Source organism: Desmodus rotundus, chromosome 12, assembly GCF_022682495.2.
Source record: "Desmodus rotundus isolate HL8 chromosome 12, HLdesRot8A.1, whole genome shotgun sequence".
NCBI lineage: Eukaryota > Metazoa > Chordata > Mammalia > Chiroptera > Phyllostomidae > Desmodus > Desmodus rotundus.
The window spans coordinates 47657806-47680112 of record NC_071398.1 but is presented as its reverse complement, the minus strand read 5'-3'; the positions used below and the strand labels follow the sequence as shown (position 1 = coordinate 47680112).

The following is a 22307-nucleotide window of genomic DNA, read 5'->3' as shown; positions in this document are numbered from 1 at the left end:
AAACATATCTTTTTTAAAAAAGATTTTATTTTTAGACAGAGGGGAAGGGAGGGAGAAAGAGGGAGAGAAACATCAATGTGTGGTTGCCTCTCACATGCCCCCACCTGGGGATCCGGCCTGCAACCCAGGCATGTGCCCTGACTGGGAATCAAGCCAGTGACTCTTTGGTTCACAGGCCAGTGCTCAATGCACTGAGCAACACCAGCCAGGGTTCAAACATATCTTCATTGTTGATCCCTACGCCTATCAGAGCCCAAAGTCACAGGCCTGCAGGCTATTCTGCAGGTAGAGATTTAAGAAACCGTGAAAGATCTTCACATCAATGAGGATGGCTGATACTGTGGGATCTTCCCTCATGGCTGCCATGCAGAGCTGAAGTTTTGGAGTGTGGTCTACACATTCATTTAACTCCAAAGCTTCCAGCCCTTCAAACCAGGGCCAGAAGAGGTAATCCATCATAGAAAGTGAATGGCCACCAAAGAAGGTTTTCTTCTTATTGGTCAGACCTCCTGCAGCTTACTGAATTCCTTACAAAATTCTTCTTTTAAGCCAGAGCAGTCTTCCTAATTTTTTCTTCTAATAAAGCTTCCTAATAAACCACTCAGGCTTATTTTTCAGGTTGATGTTGATGGCTTCATGTTAGATTCCCTTGGCCTTCAGGACCAGGAGTGTCCTCTCGGCCAACAGGCAGAACCTCATGATGTAGACACAGATCAGGCCCTCTGGGATGGGCCCTGAAGGCGCAATATCCTTTTTTAGGCTCTTGGCTGACACTTCAGACATCATAGCACAGCCTCACAAGGGCTTCCTCAGTGTGATCAGCTGATGATAATAATGAGCAAAGCTACTGGTAAAAGATTTCTCACTTTCACTGCACATGTAAGGTCTTTCTCCAGTGTGTACTCTCTGGTGATAACATAGGTCACTATTGAAAGTGGTGAATAGTTTCCCACATTCACTCCACTCACATGGCCTTTCTCTTGCATAAACTCTCTGTTGATAAGAAAAGCCAGAGATTCTGGTAAAATATTTTGCACCTTCATCCACAAAAAACACTGTCTTCGACTACAAACAGCTTGGTCTGGAACAGGTGTGTGGTTTCAGCTGATAACTTTCTTACATTTTTCCTGGCATAATACTTTTTTCTCCATTGAAAAAGTCACCCAAGATGTCAACATTTCATTTGGCCAGTCCTTAGTATGAGTAATTTGTTGTTGGGGATGTCCTGAGCTGGCAAGGATGTCCTGCCCAACCTCCCCGCAGGTAAAGAGCTCCTGGGACACATTAAAATTGCAGCCCTTTGCAAGTGAGATCCAATCCACACCTCTTCTGAAAGGCTTCTCTCCCAAGTGCTGCTCCTGGTGCTGGTGACACTTTGCAGTGAAATCAAACCATTTTGCACAGGCTCCACACCTCGACAGCATCTGGCCGTGTTCTGTTTCCTGCTGTGGAAAATGTGTCTCAAGACCGGTGCACAAGTCTCACAGCGGTGGCGCTTCCAGGAAGACAAAGTTACCTTGGGAATCTTTGTCTGTGAGATTCCTATAGAAACATTCTGTTCAAAGGGCACTTCCACATCCTCTGCTCCACAGCAGTAACCTGAATGACAACAGTAAAAAGAAACACCGGTGAAGGACATGTTGACCTTATAAGGAAAGGGTACTCTCATCATAAATGTCCATCTGTCACACCTAGGCATGATACTCTTGGATGATTTCCTAGGAAATAAATGTTATGTATTAGTTGACCTCAAAGGTCAGTCAATGGCAGAGACCCTACCAAGGAAAATGACACCAGCTTAGGATGGGAAACAAAGAAGAGAGGCAGGATTTACTAGTTGTCCCTCTGTAAACGGCTTGCTGTAGGACCCTTTCTGCTGCTGATGTGAGGCAGAATAATTTGAAATGAACTCAAACCCATAAATATCAATTGTATGAAAGTGTATAATGTCCAAGGTCAATATAATGTGTGTGTACTCCAGGGGTCTGCAGGCACAGACCATGGTTGGAGTGCGGTAAAGAGGAACTTGTAAGGGAAATGTTTCAGATTCAAAGTTTAGAGAGGTAAAGATTATCCATGGGCTGGAAGTCTGAATACAAATGCTAACTATTACAGCTGAGTAGTTGGCAAACTGTCAACAATAAGCAAAAGCTTATTGATGTTTTTTTCTTTCTCCCTCCCTTTCCCTCTCTCTAAAAATAAATAAAATCTTTAAAAAATAAAATAAATTTTCTACCCCTTTCTTCCTTCCTCCATTCTCTGTTTCCCTTTTTCTAACCCAGCATTTTCTGGGCTTCCCATAATGCAAATATAGGTTATCTTGACAGTGTTACCTAACACATTTTGCTGTATTTTTCACATATATTCTTCTTTTTCTTTAAAATTTTTATTGTATTTTTTTCCACTACCATTTAATCTCCTTACACCCCCTCCCCTACGTAATCATCACACTGTTGTCCACGCCCAAGTGTCCTTATTCCTTTTTTGCTTAATCCTTCCATCTCCTAACCTCCCTCTTCTTCTTTTTTTTCTTCCCACCTGGGTGCTTTCAAATAACTTGTGTTTGACATCAGAGATTTTTTTCATGCCTGTTTTTGATACTCTTTATTGTATTTTAATTTCATTCATTGTAATTTTCAACTCCAGTATTTTGGTTTTCCTTTTTATAATTTGTCTCTCTGATATTCTCCCTTTGTTTCTGTATTGGTTTCTTCATTATGTTGGCTCCATTTGTGTTCTCTTGTAGCTCCAGAATGTTTTTAAAAAATATTTTGGATCTCTAACCAGGCTGTATGTAGATCTCCATTTGTTTGGTATTGATTAGTGGAAAATTACTATGTTCTCTTGGTGGTGTCCTTGTTTGTAGTATTTGTTTGAATCTTGTGATAATGTTTACACATTTGATGAAGTTATTCCATTCAACCTCATGGACCAATTCTGGCTTCAGAACTAGGTTTATCTGCATGTGGAATTAAGGGTGTTGGCTAGGTTAGGGTGTTGTGTTTTGGTCTTGAGAGTTTCAGCCACCTAGCTTCCTTGGTGCTCCATAAGCTGAGGTCATAAAAACAAAGAATGCAGGGGCTCTCATTGGTTATGGCAGCATTTTTCTGCAATGACAATTGTAAACTCTCTGATAAGGCAGGGCAGTGCTAGTGGTAAGATATTTCCTATATTCGCTGCACTCCTAAAACCTTTCTCCCGAGTGAACTCTCTAAGAGGCCATATATTCTGGTAAAATATTCCCCACATTTATGGCACAGAAAACAGGTTTCTATTACAAATACACTGGTCCTAAACAAGTTTGTGCTTGCTGCCAACTTCTTTACATTCTTTCCTGATGTAATAATTTTTTCTTCTTTGAAAAGTCACCCCAGACTTCAAGACCTCATTATAATTAAGAAGTCATAAATGTACATATATGCAGTAAAAATTAAAAATCAATTGTAATCCAGCAACTTTTCTTTTATTCAAAATTTAAGGCAACTCTTGAGTCACCCCCACACATACTGCTTGCGGTGTGTAAGCCAAGCTTAGACCCTTTTCTCTCATATTTGCATCTTCACCTTCAAGGCCTGAATAGTGTGGCTCAGTAGGATGGGTGTCATCCTGCAGACCAAAAGGTCGCTGGTTCAATTCCTAGTCAGGGCACATGCCTGGGTTGCAGGCCAGGTGCCTGGGTTGCAGGCCAGTTACCTGGCTGGGGGTGAGTGAGAGACAAGCCATCAATGTTTCTCTTGCACATCAATGTTTCTCTCCCTTTCTCCCTCCCATCCCCCCTCTTTAAAAATAAATTAATCTTTAAAAAAATTTTTTTTTAAAAAGATGCCTGAGGAAGTGCACCACAGAGAGGAGGATGTGGAGACTTTTGCCTTTCAGGCAGATGTTGACCAACTCATGTCTCTCATCATCAGTATCTCTACTCCAACAAGGAAATTTTCCTTCAGGAGTTGATCAATAATTCTTCTGATGCCTTGGACAAGATACACTATGAGAGCCTAAAATTGACATCATCCCCAAAACCCTGGAACACACCCTGACTGTGGTGGACACAGGCATTGGCATGACCAAAGCTGATCTCATAAATAATCAGGGAACCACTGCCAAGTCAGCACAAAAGCAGTTATGGAGGTTCTTCATACTAGTGCAGATAGCTCCATGATCAGACAATTTGGTGCTGGATTTTATTCTGCCCCCCTAGTGACAAAGACAGTGGTTGTGATCACAAAGCACAATGATGATGAGCAGTATGCCCAGTAGTCTCTGCTGGGGGTTCCTTCACTATGCAAGCTAACCATGGTGAGCCCATTGGCCAGGGTACCAAAGTGATCCTCCACCTTAAAGAAGACCAGAGTAAGTAGAGGAGGGGTGGGTCAAAGAAGTGGTGAAAAAGCACTATCAGTTCACAGGTTATTTCATCCCGCTTTATTTGGAGAAGAAACAAGAGAAAGTAATCAGTAATGATGAAGCAGAAGACAAATGGGAGAAAGAAGAAAATAAGGATGATGAGGAGAAACTCAAGATTGAAGATATGGGCTCAGATGAGGAGGATGCTAGAGCTAAGGATAAGAGAAAGGAAACAAAGATTAAGGAGAAATATATTGATGATGAAGAATTTAACAAGACCAAGCCCATTTAAACCAGAAACCCTGGAGGAATATGGGGAATCCTGTATGAGCCTTACCAATGACTGGGAAGATCACTTGGCAGGCAAGCACTTCTCTGTGGAAGGTCAGTTAAAATTAAGGCCATTGCTATTCATCCCATCCAACTCCCTTTGATCTCTGAGAACAAGAAGAATATCAAACTCTGTATGTCTGCCACGTGTTCATCACGGACAGATGTGATGAGTTGACACCAAAGCATCTCAATTTCATCCGCAGTGTGGTTAACTCTGAAGATATGCCCCTGAAAATATCCTAAGAAATGCTCCAGCAGAGCAAAATCTTGAAGGTCATTTGTAAAACCATTGTAAGGAGTGCCTTGATCTCTTCTCTGAGCTGGCAGAAGACAAGAACTATAAGAAATTCTACAAGGCATTCTCTAAAAACCTAATCCATAAGGACTTGACTAATCTGCAATATCTTTCTAAGTTTCTACACTATCACATCTTCCAGTCTGGAGAGGAAGTGACATCTTTTTCTGAATATATCTCTCACATGAAAGTGGCCCAGAAGTCCATCTATTACATCACTGGTGAGAACAAAGAACAAGTCCCCAGCTCTGCTTTTGTGGAGAGTGCAGAAGTGGGGTTTTAAGGTAGAATATATCATGGAACCTATTGATGAATACTGTGTGCAGCAACTCAAGGAGTTTGATGGAAAGAGCTTGGTCTGTTACCAAGGAGGGCCTGGAGCTACTTGAGGATGAAGTGAAGAAAATAGAAAACAGCAAGGCCAAGTTTGAAAACCTCTGGGAGCTACTGAAAGAAACCTTGGATAAGAAGGTTGGGAAGGTGATAATCTGCAATAGGGTTGTGTCTTCACCTGCCGCATTGTGACTAGCACCTGTGGCTGGACAGCTAACATGGAGCATATCATGACAGCCCAGGCCTTTTGGGATGACTCAACACTGGGCTACAGAATGGCTGAAAAACACCTAGAATCGACCCCAACCACCCCATTTGGAGACTCTGCAGCTGAAGGCAGAGGCAGACAATGACAAGGCTGTCAAGGCCTTGTGCTGTTGCTGTTTGAAACTGCGCTGCTCTCTTCTGGCTTCTCACATGAGAATCCCCAGACTCACTCCAGTTGCATCTACCACACAATCAAGCTAGGCCTAGGCACTGGATGAAGATTAAATGACAGTAGAAATCATAGTGCTGCTGTTCCTGATGTAATGCTGCACACCCCCCACCCCCTGGCAACACACGGAGGGTGATGAGGATGCCTCTCGTATTGAAGAAGTAGAGTAAAAGTTTCTACTAGCCCACCTGGTTTCCTCTGCTGATGTTTAGTGACTTTTTTTCTCCTCTCTTTGCCTAAGGCAGGTTACAGAGGCCTCAAACCTTTCTTACATTTGACATCGGGTTTGGATGCTGTGTATTGTTGTGTGTTTTCTGAAATTCAAGTATGCAAAATTTAAAAATAAAATTTAAAGCAAATGAACTGAAATATAAACAGTACTTGAAAAACACTGGAACTAAGACATGTAACAGGAGAGTTAGAATCTAAAACTTAACAGAAATTAAAAACAACTTTTTTTTTTAAAGATTTTTATTTATTTTTAGAGAGGAGAAGGGAGGGACAAGAAGAAGAGAAATGTCAATGTGTGGTTGCCTCTTTCATACCCCCAACTGGGGACCTGGCCCCCAACCCAGGCAAGTGCTCTAGATGGGAATTGAACCCATGACCCTTTGATTTGCAGGCCGGCACTCAACCACTGAGCCACACCAGCCAGGGCCAAAAACCACTTCTCAATCAAAATAGAACATAGCTCCAGCACCCTGAACTGGCACAGTGGCCAGAGGAGCAGTCTGACACTCCAGGGAAGCTCCTGGTACAGGAACATTGTACTGGCTTTTTCTTGTCCACAGATCAGCTTCACAATTTACCCAAATCGTTTTCTCTCCTCCTTTAAAGTTGTGCTCCTAAATTCCTGAGGCTCCACGTTTATCATTCCTGGGTGCTACTCTCTTCATATTTCCACAATATCTGTCACGTTATAATTTACTATAAAATATTTTTTTGTGACATCTTGGCTACTCCAGTAATGGCTTTGAACAAACCTTCCTGAGAATAAATTTCTTTATTCACTGCTATCTGAAGCAGATAAGTAGTTAATGTTTGCTGAAGCCCTGAAACATGATGCCGTGGCTTCCCTTCAATTACTCTGAGTTTTTCTGCTTGTACCTTACTGTATCTTTCTCACCACACTATTCTTCCTCAAGTTCTCATGAATAAAAAGGACTCACACCTTCTAGAAACAAGAATTTCATGGTGGCCAAGTTTCCAGGATAGCCAAGGGCTCGAGTAAATTCTCTCACCTCTTAGAACTCAGTCCTTTATTCACCCCCCCACCCCCCCCCAACCCCCCACCATTGAGACTTACCTGATCTCAGGCTTCACAGGACCTTTTGTCTTCCAGCTATTGAGTAATGCTTGTTGTGAAGTTCTGTTCATCAACATTGATAATCTTCCGGTAATTTACTAACTCTATAACTGTTCCAGAAATAATCTCCACTCCCCATACAGACACTGTCACTGCATTTACGGGTGAAATGATCATCATTTTTTTGATGAAACATTAGATCGTTGAATCCAAAATCTTTATCTCAGGTTCAAATGCTGACTTTCCACATGTTCAAGGATGCAAACGTTGTGGCCATCTTGGGACCAAGTGTAAATCCGGTACATAACTTCTATTACTATGCACGTGTTCTTCTTTTTTTTTTTTTTTTAAGATTTTATTTATTTTTTTAGAGAGGGGCAGGGGAAGAGGGAGAAAAACTTCAATTAGTTGCCTCTCACTTGCCACCAGCAGGGGACCTGGCCCACAACCAAGGCATGTACCTAGACTAGGACTTGAACCAGTGACCTTCCAGTTTGTAGGCCAGTACTCAACCCATGGAGCCACACTAGCCAGGGACACATGTTATGTTTTTAGAAAAAAACAAATCACATCTCAGAATATTCAGTAAAAAATGTTATGGCAAAAACAATTATTTTCTGGGGTTGGAACACAAACGCTGAATGAAAGTCAGAAGGGACATACTCGGAGGAACTAGAAGGCATTGCGAGAACACATCCACTTGCCTTAGGGCTGCCTAATATCTCCCCTCCATGTTTCCTCGACAGCTGTCTGCAGCATTTTCGTTCTCATCGCCGAGGGAACACACTGGGCCTCCTGAAGTTCATTCTAAAAGCTTTGCTTCCTATGAAGTGAAGACTATGAAGACAGTGTATTTTATTCAGTTTTTGAGTGAACCTTGATGCCTTTATAGCAATTGTTGGATGTGCATTTTTTACCTTTTCAGAGGATGAGCTACAAAATGAAACTTCAGGAGTATTTTACTAACATGTCTTTGATGAAGGTGGGTGTTAAAATGTCCTATTAAACTTAAGTGAAAGTAAGACACACCTAAAAAACTTGTCAATAAAATATTATAGAAGGCAAATAGGGAGATAATCTGGCATTTAAAGAATCTGAAAGCTAAAGGATGCAGACAATATTCGAATTCAGTGAGTGGAGTTTGAATGCGTCTGCAACTAACCTGACACTCAGTGTGTGGTTAGGGGACCTTAGCTGTGACCATGCTTATTATTCTCTTTAAAATGACTGACTTACATTTAGTATTTCTTCTATCAACTGTGTCCTAAAAAGTGTATTTCTCTCTGTTCTCTGGCTGGGAAAGCCAGTTTGACTTGCCATAGGTGATAGGTTATCTTGAAAATACAATGACATCAAAATAATGTTCTAAAGTCCCAGAGAGTTTACAGGGCCTGCTCAGAGCTGCTCCCTCTGTTAAAGTGGAAGATCACTAACACTTAGGAAAACTTTGGAACTCAGCACCAATTCAAGACATTCTACTACAGCAGGGAGATGGAAACAAGGGGGAAGGGGGTCAGTTTTCAGAGGGCATCCATGCATGTCACTTGGTGCCTTTTAAAGGGATTGTGTTGTTTAGGAAGATACCGGGACAGCACTGAGGGCAGGCAAATGTCTCATCAAAAATGCTCAATACTCACCCTCTCCTGTGAGAAAAGCCCACCACCCACGACTCTGGTAACGGGGCTGTGGGGACATTGGCTTGCACAGTTGGCTCCCTTCTCAGGAAATCTGGAGTGAGCATCTAAGTTGTGGCCAGAGTGTTTAGGGTTTATATTCAAAATTATTACGATCTTCCACAAAGATCCCTGGTGCAGACTCAAGGAGACTGGAAAAGAGGACATGGGTCCAGAACATGGTTAAGGCTGCAGGGAAGGCATGGTCTCATCCAGCCAGTATAAACAAAGAAGACAGAATCACATGGTAAGCAGGTCCCCTAGGTGATATAGTGGTGAGCACTTGACCAATGAGATAAGGATCCTGCAGGTCTCCAACATCACTTCTGAATAAGATGCCTCAGTGTATGCATCTAGCTGTTCCCACTCCTTCAGAATGAATGTCAGAGCCCTGTACCAACACCTAAAATGTCAAACTGAGGCATCCCATTCACCACAGTGGGTGGGATCCAAGCCTATCACACAAAAGGTGGGTGAAGGGCTGAATCACCAGGGTCTCCTTAGTGGCAAGCTCTGTGCTAAGCTCGAAGGTGAAACGAAGTGTGGCTAAGGCTCAAAGAAGTTTGCCCTGGAGAAACCACTGGAGTTGACGCAGATGGTGTTCCCATGAAGACTGTGGGGCAGACTAGGAGTGCTCTGGGATATCAAAGGAATCAGGAGGAAATCATGATGATACTTTCTGCAAGGCAAACAGCAGAAGCAGCTGAGCCTCCCTGGCCATCCACTTGGGGCTGAGGGCTTCACACGTCCTCAGTGTGAGAGGAGAGACTGTCCCCAGTGCTTGAGCCAGACTCCCTGCTTCAAACCTAGCCTCTGGAATCTGACACTCTTCTCTTGTGTGACCTTGGAAAAGCCACTTCACCTTTCTAATCCTTTGTTTCCCCTCAAATTCCTAGGATGTTGTAAAAATTAAAGAAAAAACACTCAAAAAGCAAATTCTGGCATACTAGCACTGGTAAGCTTCCAGTGTTTTGTTACTTTTACAGATCCTCACAGGAGCCATAGTTAGCACCTCCATTATTGTCATATCATCAGTGAAGTGAGTTTCAGAAGGTTTTAGAGCCATCCAGAGATTCCCTCAAGGGTAGTCCACACTGAGACCTCAGTGCCCTTAAGATACCTCCATGTAAGGGGTCTTTGCGGACTGCAGCAGAGCAGTGGGTTCTGAGAAGCTCCATTTATTTTTCACAAGCATCTGGGACAGAAGATCCCAGGGGAGTCTGGCCTGTGGCTAGCACCCACACGTGAAGGCTGGTGGTATAGCCAGTGAAAGGGCACTAAGGCCTGGAGCAGGGCTGCTCTTTACACTTTTCCACAGGAGAAACGTAAAGCCCGGAGAGTGGATCCCTTGCCTGTCATCACGGCAACTGTCGGAGATCCAGGATTTAAACCCAGCTTGCGTGGCACAAGATATAAGGAGTCTGATCACTGATCTCTTCTCTTTTGCTTCTGGGAGTGTTCTAGGGTTCAACAAATACCCATTCATCTTCATACCACCCAGTGCGCTTTCAAGTCCTGCTTCAAAAGCAACCCCAGATGATAGACCACAAAAATGGGTGAATACTAAAAAGCAAGTCTTTATTATATTACTAAATGTTTGAACTTATAAAAATGATGCAGTGTATTAATGCAGATTCTTTAAAGTGTATGATAAGTACCTATAACATTGTGTATACCAAAAAATTTTTTAATTTTCCAGTATTGAAAACAATTATTCCAGAAGGCAAGAGTTACGTCCGTTACTCAAGCAATTGAAATGAATGACATTGCAACATATCTCTGTTATTTCACTGTTCAATTTGTTAAAGGAGGGTAGCTCAAATGTATAAAATAGGTAAATCACGTGAGCACACATTTCACTAAAAACTTATCAGTACTAAATATTCATCATGATGAGCATTTTTAGTCATTTTAGCATGACTAAAAACGCTCGCTATGAATCCTTCTGAAAATGCAACTAAAACAGCCAAAAGAGAACACAATATACTTATTGAAAAGCTAAAATTAATAAAATTTAAACAAAGCATCAGTTTGGTAGGCCACCAAAAATGGGCCTATCACATACTGCTGTGGTAAGAAAGCAAAAAATTATAATCAGTTTATATCACAATTTGTTAGATTCTTTAAAATTTCAGCATTAAACTTAAGAAAAATGTCCCCACTGGGAACATTCATATAAAGTTCAACTCAGATGGATGGCTATTCAGTTTCCTTTAGTGTCTTTGCACTGAACAAGACACTAACATATTTCCTAATAGTGTGAACTATTCAATCTCAAGAGACATAATTTTATGGCCAAATAATTCCCCACATTCAGTTCACGCTTGAAGCCTTTCACCAGTATGAACTCTCTGGTAACAGAGGCCACAGCTACTGGTGAAAGGTTTCCCACATTTAGTGCACTCATAAGGCCTTTCTCTTGTGTGACTTCTCTGATAATGAAAAGCATGGCTACAAGGTAAAAGATTTTCCACATTTTTGCACTCAGGAAACCTTGGTACTATGCGAACTCTCTAATGAAGGCCATGGGCACTGGTAAAAGATTTTTCTATCCAAAGCACTCATAAGGCATTTTCTCAGTGTGAAATCTCTCATGATAATGAAGGTTTCCGATATGGACAAAGGATTTCCCACATTCACTACACTCATAAGGCCTTTCACCTGTGTGAACTCTCTGATGATAATAGAGGCCACTGCTACTGGTAAACGACTTCCCACATTCACGACACTCATAAGGTCTTTCTCCCTTATGAACTCTCTGATGATAACGAAGACCAGTACTACTGGTAAAAGATTTCCCACAATCACTGCACTCATAAGGCCTTTCTCCAGTGTGAACTCTCTGATGACGACGAAGGTCAGAGTTCCTTTGAAAAGATTTCCCACAATCACTGCACTCATAAGGCCTTTCTCCTGTGTGAACTCTCTGATGATAGTAGAGGCCACTGCTACTGGTAAAAGATTTCCCACATTCACGACACTCATAGGGCCTTTCTCCAGTGTGAACTCTCTCATGAAAACGAAGTTTCCTCATATTGGTAAAAGATTTCCCACATTCATTGCACACAAAAGGCCTTTCTCCTGTGTGAAATCTCTCATGATAACGGAGGCGACATCTAAAGAAAAAGGATTTCCCACATTCACGGCACACATAAGGCCTTTCTCCAGTGTGAACTCTCTCATGATAACAGAGTTTACTGCTACTGGTAAAAGATTTCCCGCATTCACTGCACTCATAAGGCTTTTCTTCTGTGTGAACTCTCTGATGACAATGGAGGCCTGGACTGCTTGTAAAAGATTTCCCACATTCACTGCACTCATAAGGCCTTTCTCCAGGATGAACTCTCCGATGTTTTCCAAGGCTGCTGCTTGTGGTAAAAAACTTTCCACATTCACTGCACTCATAAGGTTTTTCTCCTGTGTGAACTCTCTCATGACAACGGAGACCATATACTGTGGTAAAATATTTTCCACATTCAGAGCACACAAAATTCTTTCTTCCATTATGGACACCTTGGTACTGTATGAGAGTGTGCTTGTGAACAGTGGCTTTCTTGCATTCCCTCCAGGTGTAATGATTTCTTCTTCCTTGAAAAGTCACTCCAAACAGAGAAATTTTATTTGACCTATCCCTAATTTGAGTAGCTTTTTGCTGGAGATTTTCTGAGTTCTTCCCAATGTCTTTGGCAATAAAAGTTTTCCTTGATATATGAAAATTACTGCTCTTTGCCAGAGAGACTCTGTCTACTCTGCATACAAAAGACTTCTTTCTCATGTGCTGCTCCTGGTGCTGATAATTTGCACTGAAATAAAAACGTTTTGCACATGCCCCACACCTCAACAGTTTCTGGCTGTGTTGTGTTCCCTGCTGCTCAACCAAGTGAAAAATGTCTCTCAAGACTGGCGCACAACTCCCACAGGGGTGGCATTTCTGAGAAGACAAAGACACCTTCTGATTCTTTACCTGTGACACTCTTACAGAAATGTTCTGTTCAATGGGTGCCTCCATATCCTCTGCTCCACAGCAACATCCTGAACACAAAGAAATGCTAATGAAATATATTTGGATCTTAGAGGGACGGGATAATCTCATCATGAATGTCCATCTGTCACATCTAGGTAGATAACATAGAGTGATTTCAAGACAAGTGAGTTTGGCTCTGAGGAAACGGCTATTGTACATTGCTTAACCCTTAAGGTCACTAAATGGCTACTGTACATTATTCAACCCTTAAGGTCAGTAAATGGTGGAAACCTCACAAGCATAGGATGGGACACAAGGAAAAGAGGCAAAGTCTCCAAGTGGTTCGTCTGCCAATGGCTTCCTGCAGGACCACTTCTGCTGGTGACATGGGGCTATGTAGAATAATGTGAATGTACCAAAAGCCATGAAAATCGATGCAGCAGAACAGATCCCGTTCAAGGTCAATATAAAGATATATGCACACTGTAATGCATGGCAGGCCTGGGTCACAGACAGAGAGCAGTACAGAGAGACCTGTGAGAGAAAGGTTGAGGTGCAGGCTTTACAGAGGTGAAGATTATTCATGAGCTGGAAGTCTAAGTAGAAATAATAATTCTTAGAACTGACTAAGTTTGTAAAGTGTCAACAACAAGAAAAAAACAAGCAGATGAGGGTGTGGGCACTGGAAATGGTAACAAAACATGTTGGTACAGCCTGGGTTCCCAGTTATGATCTTAACTAAGTGCTAACATCCAATCTTCACCAGTAGTCACTGACCAAGGCAAGACTCCCTCTAAGCCCACCCTGCCATGGATGGAGTCATGTCCCTCCTGTGATGCACAAAACATTCTTCCCCTTAACAGCCAACTGAGTCATTACATGGCATACAATTCCTAAGAGAGAAACTAAAGAGATGAATGGCCAGCACTATGGTAGGACAATGCACAAGACAGACCACAGGAAAAAGACCTATGTGGGTGATGTCAGCAAGATGGCAGAACAGGAGACCAGCATTTCATCCCCCTTCCAAGAACAAGTAGACAGCTATACACTAACAAATACAGCAATGGGTTAAAGGAATAAGAGTCCAATTAAGACAAATAGCAACATAGGGAAGCAAAACAGAGAACTGCGTAGAAAGTATGCATGTGGAGACTAGGTGTGCAAAGATGTGTGGAAACAACTAGAGTCTAAAACAAGGGTAGAGGCTAGCTCTGTCACCCAGTTTGCTTGAGCTAGAGTCGACCCTAATGGCCTGTTTTGTGGAAAACCCTGGTAAACTTTGTTGCTACAATCCTTGGGAGGCTCTGAAACATCTGAAAACTCTCCAGAATTCACAGACCAGAGTACACTGTAGGGTTTGTAGGCATGGATTCCAAGAGGAATCCCCTTGGCCATAACCTCCGCAATGGCAGAAAATGAGATCAGCATTTTCCTGCAAGTATATACACCTAAAACTCCATAAGCCAATGCTGCCATTGAGGAAAAATCCTGCCAACACCACTGAAGACCTCTACATTCTTCACTACTCTGACCTCAGCTCATGGAACAGCAAAGTGACAAGGTTGCTGTGATTTATCTCAAGCTTGAAACACAACACCCCACCCAGTCAGAACCCTTGCATTTCCATGCAAGTGGAGGTTTTTCTCTAACCAGAATAGGGGTGCAATGAGTAACTGGTTCATCATATGTGTAGATATCAACATTAGACTAAAAGAAATATGAGCTCTAACTGGTGTGGCTCAGTGGGTTGGGCGTTGTCAGCAGACTGAAACATCGTTGGTTTGATTCCCAGTCAGGGCACATACCTGGGTTATGGGCCAGGTCCCCAGCTGGGGCTGTGTGAGAAACAACCAGTCGATGTTTGGCACACTGATGTTTCTCTCCCTCTCTTTCTCCCTCCCCTCCCTTCTCTTTAAAAAATAAATACATAAAATCTTTTTTAATAAATAAAAAATAAAAGGAATATAAAAAACACAGAAACTACCATAGAACATCATAAATTTCTAATAGAGTATACCACACACATGGAGATCTACAAACAGCCAAACAATAAAATCAAAATACTTAATTTTAATAACCTCAGTAAATTACAAAAGAACACAAATGGAATTCAACATAATAAACCAATACAGGAACAAAAGGAGAAACTGAAAGAGGCAATCATAAAAAAGAATCAAACAGAACTTCTCAAGTTGAATAATAAAATTAATAGTGAAAAAATGCAAAGAACATTTCATAATCACACATAATCAAGTAGGAGAAAGAACAGGTGATTTCTAAGACAGATCATTTGAAATCATCCATGTAGGAGAGAAAAAAGAAGAAACAAGTGAAGACAGCCCAGTTGAATTATTGAACGCCAACAAGCTAATTTATATTTGCTTTATCGGAGTCCCAGAACAAGGGGAGAGTGAGAAAGAAAGAGAGAGAGAGAGAGAGAGAGAGAACGAAAAAGAAGGGAAACAGGGAGAAAAATAGCAAGGGAGGTGAAAAGATAGAAACCTTACTTACAGAAATAAGCTGTAGAGCGACTCCTGAAATCTAATCAGATATATGATTATCCAACTTCATGATTCTCATTGGTTCCTATACAGATTCAATGCAAACAGGAGTTCACCAAGACACATTTAATGAAAGTGTCAAAAAAAGCAAAAGAGTATTTAGAAAGCACAAAAAGAAAAGAAACTCCCCTCACCCAAGAAAACAAACCCATAACAACAAAAATGTTTTTGGCAGACACCAGGCTATAAGTAAACCAGCTGATTACTTCAAAACACTAAAAGAAAACAACTGCCATCAGTAATACTATAACCAGAAAACCTGTCCTGCAGAAACAAGAAGAAATAAAAAGTTTTCCAGACAAACAAAAGCTGAGGAAATAAACTGCCACTCACCCTGACTTGTTAGAAATGCCAAAGAATATTCCTCAAGCTAAAAGGAAAGGTTACCAAATAAAAATACAAAAACATAGGCAAGTGTAAAACTCACTGGTAAAGCTGAGAATGGATCAAATTAACAATACTGTATTGTATTGTATTGGTGGTATATACAATAAATGATTGTTATAAAGGTTAAATATTAAAAGTATTAAAAATGATCCCTGGCTGGTGTGGCTCAGGGGATTGAGTGCCGGCCTGCAAACTAAAAGGTGGCAGGTTCTATTCCCAGTCAGGGCACATGCCTGGGTTGTGGGCCCGGCCCCCAGAAAGGGGAGCATAAGAGGCAACCACACATTGAAGTTTCTCTCCCTCTTTCTCCCTCCTTTCCCCTCCGAAAATAAATAAATAAAATCTTTTTTTAAAAATGAGAATTCAAATACAGAAGCAAACATAAAGGAAACACAAGCTACCAATGATTATGTATGAGGTGCAGAAAACAGTTTTAAGTGCAAATTTTATAGAGATGAATGCCCACATTAACCATAAGACCTCAAATAAACAGCCTAACCTTATACCTCAGAAAATGAGAAAAACGACAAAAAAAAGAGGACAAAGTTAGTAAAGGAAAAAAACAATACATAATAGAACAAAGACCACACAAAAACCATATAAGGGAAAGAATAGTCTCTTCAATGAATGCTGTCAGAAAAACTGGTTCTGACAGTTTTGTTTTGTATTCACATACAAAACAAAAATTGGACCCCACTAACACCATTCATAAAAATGAGCTAAAAAATGTATTAAAAATTAAATATAGGAGCTTAATACCTAAAACTCCTATTAGACAATCTAGAAAAAAAGTTGCATGATTTTATGTTGGCACTTTCTGGATATGACACCAACACAAAGGCCACGAAAGTACAAATAAACAATCTAAACTACACCTAATGAAAAAGCTTCTGCAAAGCAAGACAAAAAAGAACAGAATGAAAATGTAAGCTCCAGGATGGAAAAAATATAGAGCTATCCATTGGAGATGCAGTGGGCTCGGGTGAGACCACCACAATGGAGCGAATATCGCAATGTGAGATGTCATATGAAATTTTTGATTTTCAGTGAATAATAAAATTCTGGTTACACTATACTGTAGTCTCTTAATGGCACAATAGCATTATGTCTTTAAAAATGTATACAGCTTAATCAAAAATACTTGATTGCTAAAAATGTTAACTATATGCTAAGACTGCTCAAAAAGTGGCACCAATAAACTTGCTGAGAATGCAGGGTTTCCACAAACCAATTTTGTACAAAAAAACACAATATATACAAAGCACAATTAAGCAAATACAAAAAGACATGTACCTGTATCTGATAAGAAGTCAATATATAAAATATACAGCCCTGGCTGGAGTGGCTCAGTGGATTGAGCACCAGCCTATGAACCAAGGGGTTGCCAGTTTGATTCTCACTATAGGGCACATGCCTGGTAGAGAGCGCTCAAGAGGAAACCACACATTGATGTTTCTCTCCCTCTCTTCCTCCCTTCCCCTCTCTAAAATAAATAAATAAATAAATAAATAAAATCTTTTAAAAAATATATATGTGTATGTATGTATATATAAAAAATTTAAAGGACTCATTGCAAAAATAAAAGAGATATGGTTAAAAAATGGACTTAGGATGTACAGATAGTTTTCAAAAGAACATATGAAAATGAGCATCAGAAATATAGAAATATGCTTTTCCTCACTAGTCACGGTAGAATCCATTAGGCTCCCTGCAAGACTACTTCAAATCCTGCCCATTGTGGGTTCCGTGCAGCAGGTACTGGGACTACAAGGAGAGAAGAAGGCAGTGCAAACAAACCAGCCCTACCAAGAACAGTAACCAACAGAAAACTGGGGGAGCAAGCAGTGCCCACAGTCCACACATAAGGACAGAACACCCACTGGGAAAGGCGGGCAGAAGGAAATGCAAAGCCAAGTCCAGGTCACTGTGTAGCGTGAGGGTCTTACCCAGCGAGGAGATAAGTTCAAAGTTCTGCAGCATCACATCCAGGTACAGGCATCTCTGAGCTTCATCAAGGAGGTGCCATTCATCCAGGGAGAAGTAGATGGCCACGTCCTCCAAGGTCACACCAACCTGTCAGGATTAATACAAATGAAACAAGAACAGTGTCTCTCTGAGAACCCACAATCCTCTTCCTCATACATCTTTCCCATGTTCATCCACCTCCAGGGCTTCCCACCTCAGAGGACATACAAGGCCTCCCATTAATCACTATTATGGCCCTCAGCAGCAACTGCGGGGGGTGGAGTGGGGCAAATAAATGCCTCCTAAGCTCTGGGCCATGCCTGCAGAGCCTCATCCTTCCTGCCAAGCAATTCCACTGAGTCCCACAAATCATGCCACCAAGACAGCCAAACATGGGCTTATGCTACACCCTTATATCCTCACACCAGGTCCCCAGGACCATCAGCTCACACTTCCTCTAGTTGTGCACACCATTATGGAATGTTTACCTCCTTCACATCTTCACACCCCAGGTTCACTCCCTCAGCTCTGTCACCTTTCTGCTCCATACCACAGGGATCTCTCTGGACTCAGCCATGTACTTTGCATATGGTGTCCGGAGAGTGCTCAAATATTTCAAAATGATTTAGTACAACTGCAGTCCTTTGATAGATCCCACAGCTAGATAAAGCCTCAGATGAGGCTCTGAAGGCCTCCTTGACTGCCTTTGATCTCCGCCTCAATGTTAACCACCCAGAATCACATGTGAATTGCAGATATGAATAACTCCCTGACACTTCTACACTGCAGAGGCCACACCATCCTCTCTCCACTAAAACTTCCATAAGTGCCCTGTCCAATTTGTTTCCTATTCAGGCACAGTGACACTCAAAAATGACAACATTTGCCCCAGACATCATCTACCAGCAAGACTGAAACACTCCAAACCCCATCAAAGCGTACCACAAACTTCGGATGAATCTATACAGTAGTAAATAAGCAGGAGCTTTGTCCACAAAGTCATCGTTTCTCAATCACTCTTCTGCCTTCAGAACTATCACGTCCACACATCCCATGGATGTCTTAGTCACCTGGGAGATCGCACTCTCTCCCACTTTGTTGCCACTATCACTCTTCTCACTAACCTGTGTTTGTAAGGCTTAGCAACCCCAGTCAAGAGACAAGGAAGGGAAGCCACTCCTGGGCAGGCACCCTAGTCTCTCTGGCCTTTGCCACCAAAACCTGCACTCAGTCCTGAACATCATCGCAGCTCTACCCCGTTCCACTCAAGAGCAACAACTTTCGGATATCTCCTCCTGGATCCCTCTCCAGATTTCCAGGCCTGGGTATCCAGCTGCCCACCAGATGCCTCTACTCACTGGTCTCTGAAACTTCTGAGACTCTTCACAGGGCCAAAACAAACTTCTGATATTGCCAAGAAAAATTATCCTACCACCAACTTCCCCAGTCCAGTTGATGGACAGTCCATCACTTCAACTGCTAAGACCAAAACTCCTGAAGTCATCCCCAACTCCTCCCTTTTTCTGCATCACCTACAATGTCTGCAAGTCCACTTGGCTCTTCTTTAAAAATTGACCCAGGATCCCAACTTTTTCCCTAATCCCTTGGACACAATCCTGGTCCATCAGCAGTCCTCTGGATTACAGCAGTTACCTCTTCCTTGCCTCCCTGCCTCCTGCTCTAACCCCTGTGCAGCCAGATGGAGCCTGTTAAACCCAGGAAAGAACAACTCCTTCTCAATCTAGATTGAGAACAACTCTCAATCTAGATCTGATTCTAGAGTTGCTTGCTCTTTGTTTTAAACACACAAAAAAGGAGAGACCTGTGGGACCTATTCCCAGTTCAGTGGCATGGCCTCCAAGCACTCGCACATGCTGGTGACGCTCCCTGGTCAACCTTCCACCTCAGTTTACACTGCTGTATTCCAATGCAAGCACCTCCGTGATCCCTGAGCCTGCACTCAGGACACAGGTTTGGGAGTATTCCTCGAGTCTACGTATCCAAGAGATGGAAAAATACCAAGGGAAGAGTCTCAAGACACCACAATTCCAATCACTACATGGTTGTGCCACCACCAGGGAGGGACTCGGACACCCTGTCCTCCCTTGTCTTGTTTAAATAAGTGGTTTTTCATCCTTCGAAACCTGTAGGAAGATGCAGACCACCACCACTCAGCTCCAGGTAAGCAGGCGTCCTCTGTCCTTGCCCAGGCCTGAAGACGGGCGACCTCCAGCATGCCATCCATCCTCTGGATCAGTCTCCACGGCTGCCTTTAAGCAGCTGTGAGTTTGCACAAGGACCCAACTCTCTGTGTCTTGCTGTCCTCATCAGCCCATTCCAGTCTGTTCTCTCTCTGCGCAGGATTTTAAAAGCTGGGAACGCTAACCCAACCGGTGTCTCTCCTTCACAACCTTCCACGGCTCCAAGACCCTCAGAAAGAAGGTACCATCCCTCTGCCGCACAGTCGAGAGGTGACTCTCCCTCAGACTGTTTAATACTGACAGAGGACCCCAGGTTCCCCGGTCCTCCCGCTCAGCGGCCCCTGCACGTGTCCACACGGGCTCCTCTGCCTGTCACTCTCTTCCACCGCTGTCTCATCGTGTCACCTAGGAGCGCCGCCCTCGCCTGGACGCCGGGACCAGAGCTGCAGGACGCGCCTGGCGCCCCGCACCCGAGGCTGTAGGGCTCGGTGGGGTGCGGCGGTGAGGGCCAGGGGGACGCGCACTCACCCACCACCGGCGCCTCAGCGCGGCCGCAGCCATCGGACTCTGAGGGTGGAGCGTGGCCGGAGCTGCGGGCGAGGAAGAGGCCCCGGACTCGGCGGTCCCAGTCCCGGGCCTGGCGTCGGTCTCCCGGGCGGCGTCGCCGGGACTCAGACCTGTGGCTGTGTAGCGGGGCCCACTACTCTTGGGCCTTTTCAACTGGACTCTGCGAAAAGATCCTCTTGATCGCCTGAAATAAAACTGACAGAAGACGAAATGCCCGCCAGGTGGACTACCGAAGTCCCGCCCTACAAAAGTGGCCAAACGGAAACTCCTATGCTGAGCCTTCATTGGCTCAGTGCGGTGGCATTTTTATGCCTGGAATTCTGGGTAATGTAGTTCCTGCAGTGTATTTCCCCAGCTGACTAGAAGAGTGCATCATGGGTCATATACCCCCAAAATACACTAAGTAGACTGAGTGCCCTCTAGCGCCCCCCGGTGGAGATCAGTGGTCTGATCAGGGCAAGTTTGTTTCTGGTGCAGCCACGGGCTTCCTTTTTAGCTGCAGGTTTTGAATACCTTTCTACAGGATCCGCTCTTTCTGACCACCAGACATCCTATTTCCTGATTCAGGCCATCTGGCATCTGGCTCCTTCAGGCCGAAGGTATTTGGGGAGGCCGCTCAAGTCCCTTACGCTATTTATAGCGTTAGATAGCATCATCCCATATGCCAACATTTTGCAGGTTTAATTCCGGATCAAGACACATACCTAGGTTCAATCCCAGGTCGGGGTGCTTATGGGAAGCAACCAATGGGTGTTTCTCTCTCACATTGATGTTTCTCCCTCTCTCTCTCTCCCTTCCCCTCTCCCTAAAATCAATAAACATATCCTTGCGTTAGGATTAAAAACATAATAATGTTTCAAAAACTTTTAAAGGGCTTCCCCACTCCAACCCTCCCCCATCCCATTTCTAAGATTGCAGCTGGTATCAAGGTGTCTGTCTCAGATCATCTTTTGCCATCCTAACAAACTGAGGATGTTGCAGGTTTTAGAAGTTTGAAATTTTCTGACCCTTTTTAATTTTTTTTAGTTTCTGACACTTTTGGTCCAGGACAACCCCTCAGGCTGGTGTCCCTGTGAGGTTCCTGAGCAGTTTTGGGATATGCTCTAACAGCCCTTCAGCAAAAGAGATTGGCCAACAAAGACTGAAGACTGGATTGGTACCACATATCAATAGCTTTAAATCCATTTATGAACATTAATGCTTTTTGATAGTTTGTTCACTCTGTAACTCTTTTGCAGAAATAGTCTGCAGTCCCATGCAGACACGGTCACAGCATTTACAGGTGAAAGGATCATTATCTCTTGGCAAGGCAGTGAAACCCTGGAATTGAAAACCCTTATCTCACATTCAGATGCCCACTTTTCAAACCTTCACAGATGCCAACATTTCAGCCATCTTGGTATCCAATGTATATTTGGTACATAATCATTAATCCTGGGCATGTATCACATGCCTAGAAATTCGGAATAGGCCATATCTCAGAAAATTTGGTAAGAAATGTCATGGGAACACTAGATGAAATCTATGAATTCAAAACCTTTTTCTCAGGCTCAGATGCCCACTTTCAACACCTTCATGGATGACAACATTGTAGACATCTTGGTATCAAATGTAAATTTACTACGTAATCATAGTCCCAGATATATGTTATTTTCCTTTATTTATTTATTTATTTATTTATTTATTTATTTATGGGAAGGGAAGGAGACAGAGAGGGACAGAAACATCTTGCACAAGAAAGAAACAGTTGTCTCTCACATGTTCCCAACCAGAGACCTGGCCTGCAACCCAGGCATATACCTTGACTGGGAATCAAGCCAGTGACCTTTTGGTCACAGGTCAGCACTCAATCCACTGAGCCACACCAGCCAGGGCCAAATATGTGTTATTAGAAAAAAAAAAAACATATCTCGATAGTACATTACAAAATGTTATGGAG

The 22307-nt window shown here is 42.8% G+C and overlaps 1 protein-coding gene and 2 pseudogenes across 1 annotated transcript; 1 reads left to right on the top strand and 2 right to left on the bottom strand.

Annotated features, from left to right (window-relative positions):
- Positions 1–39: 39 nt before the first annotated feature.
- LOC123480349 (glutathione S-transferase omega-1 pseudogene) lies at positions 40–17708 on the bottom strand (annotated as a pseudogene).
- Positions 3823–6465, top strand: LOC112310127 (heat shock protein HSP 90-beta-like; annotated as a pseudogene).
- On the bottom strand, positions 10278–20458 carry LOC112310159 (zinc finger protein 256). The gene is given in 4 exon segments (XM_053914971.2): positions 10278–11274; positions 11277–12752; positions 17582–17708; positions 20330–20458. Coding segments are annotated over 4 exon segments (1677 nt in total). The 5' UTR covers positions 20363–20458; the 3' UTR covers positions 10278–11233.
- Between the last annotated feature and the right edge of the window lie 1849 nt (positions 20459–22307).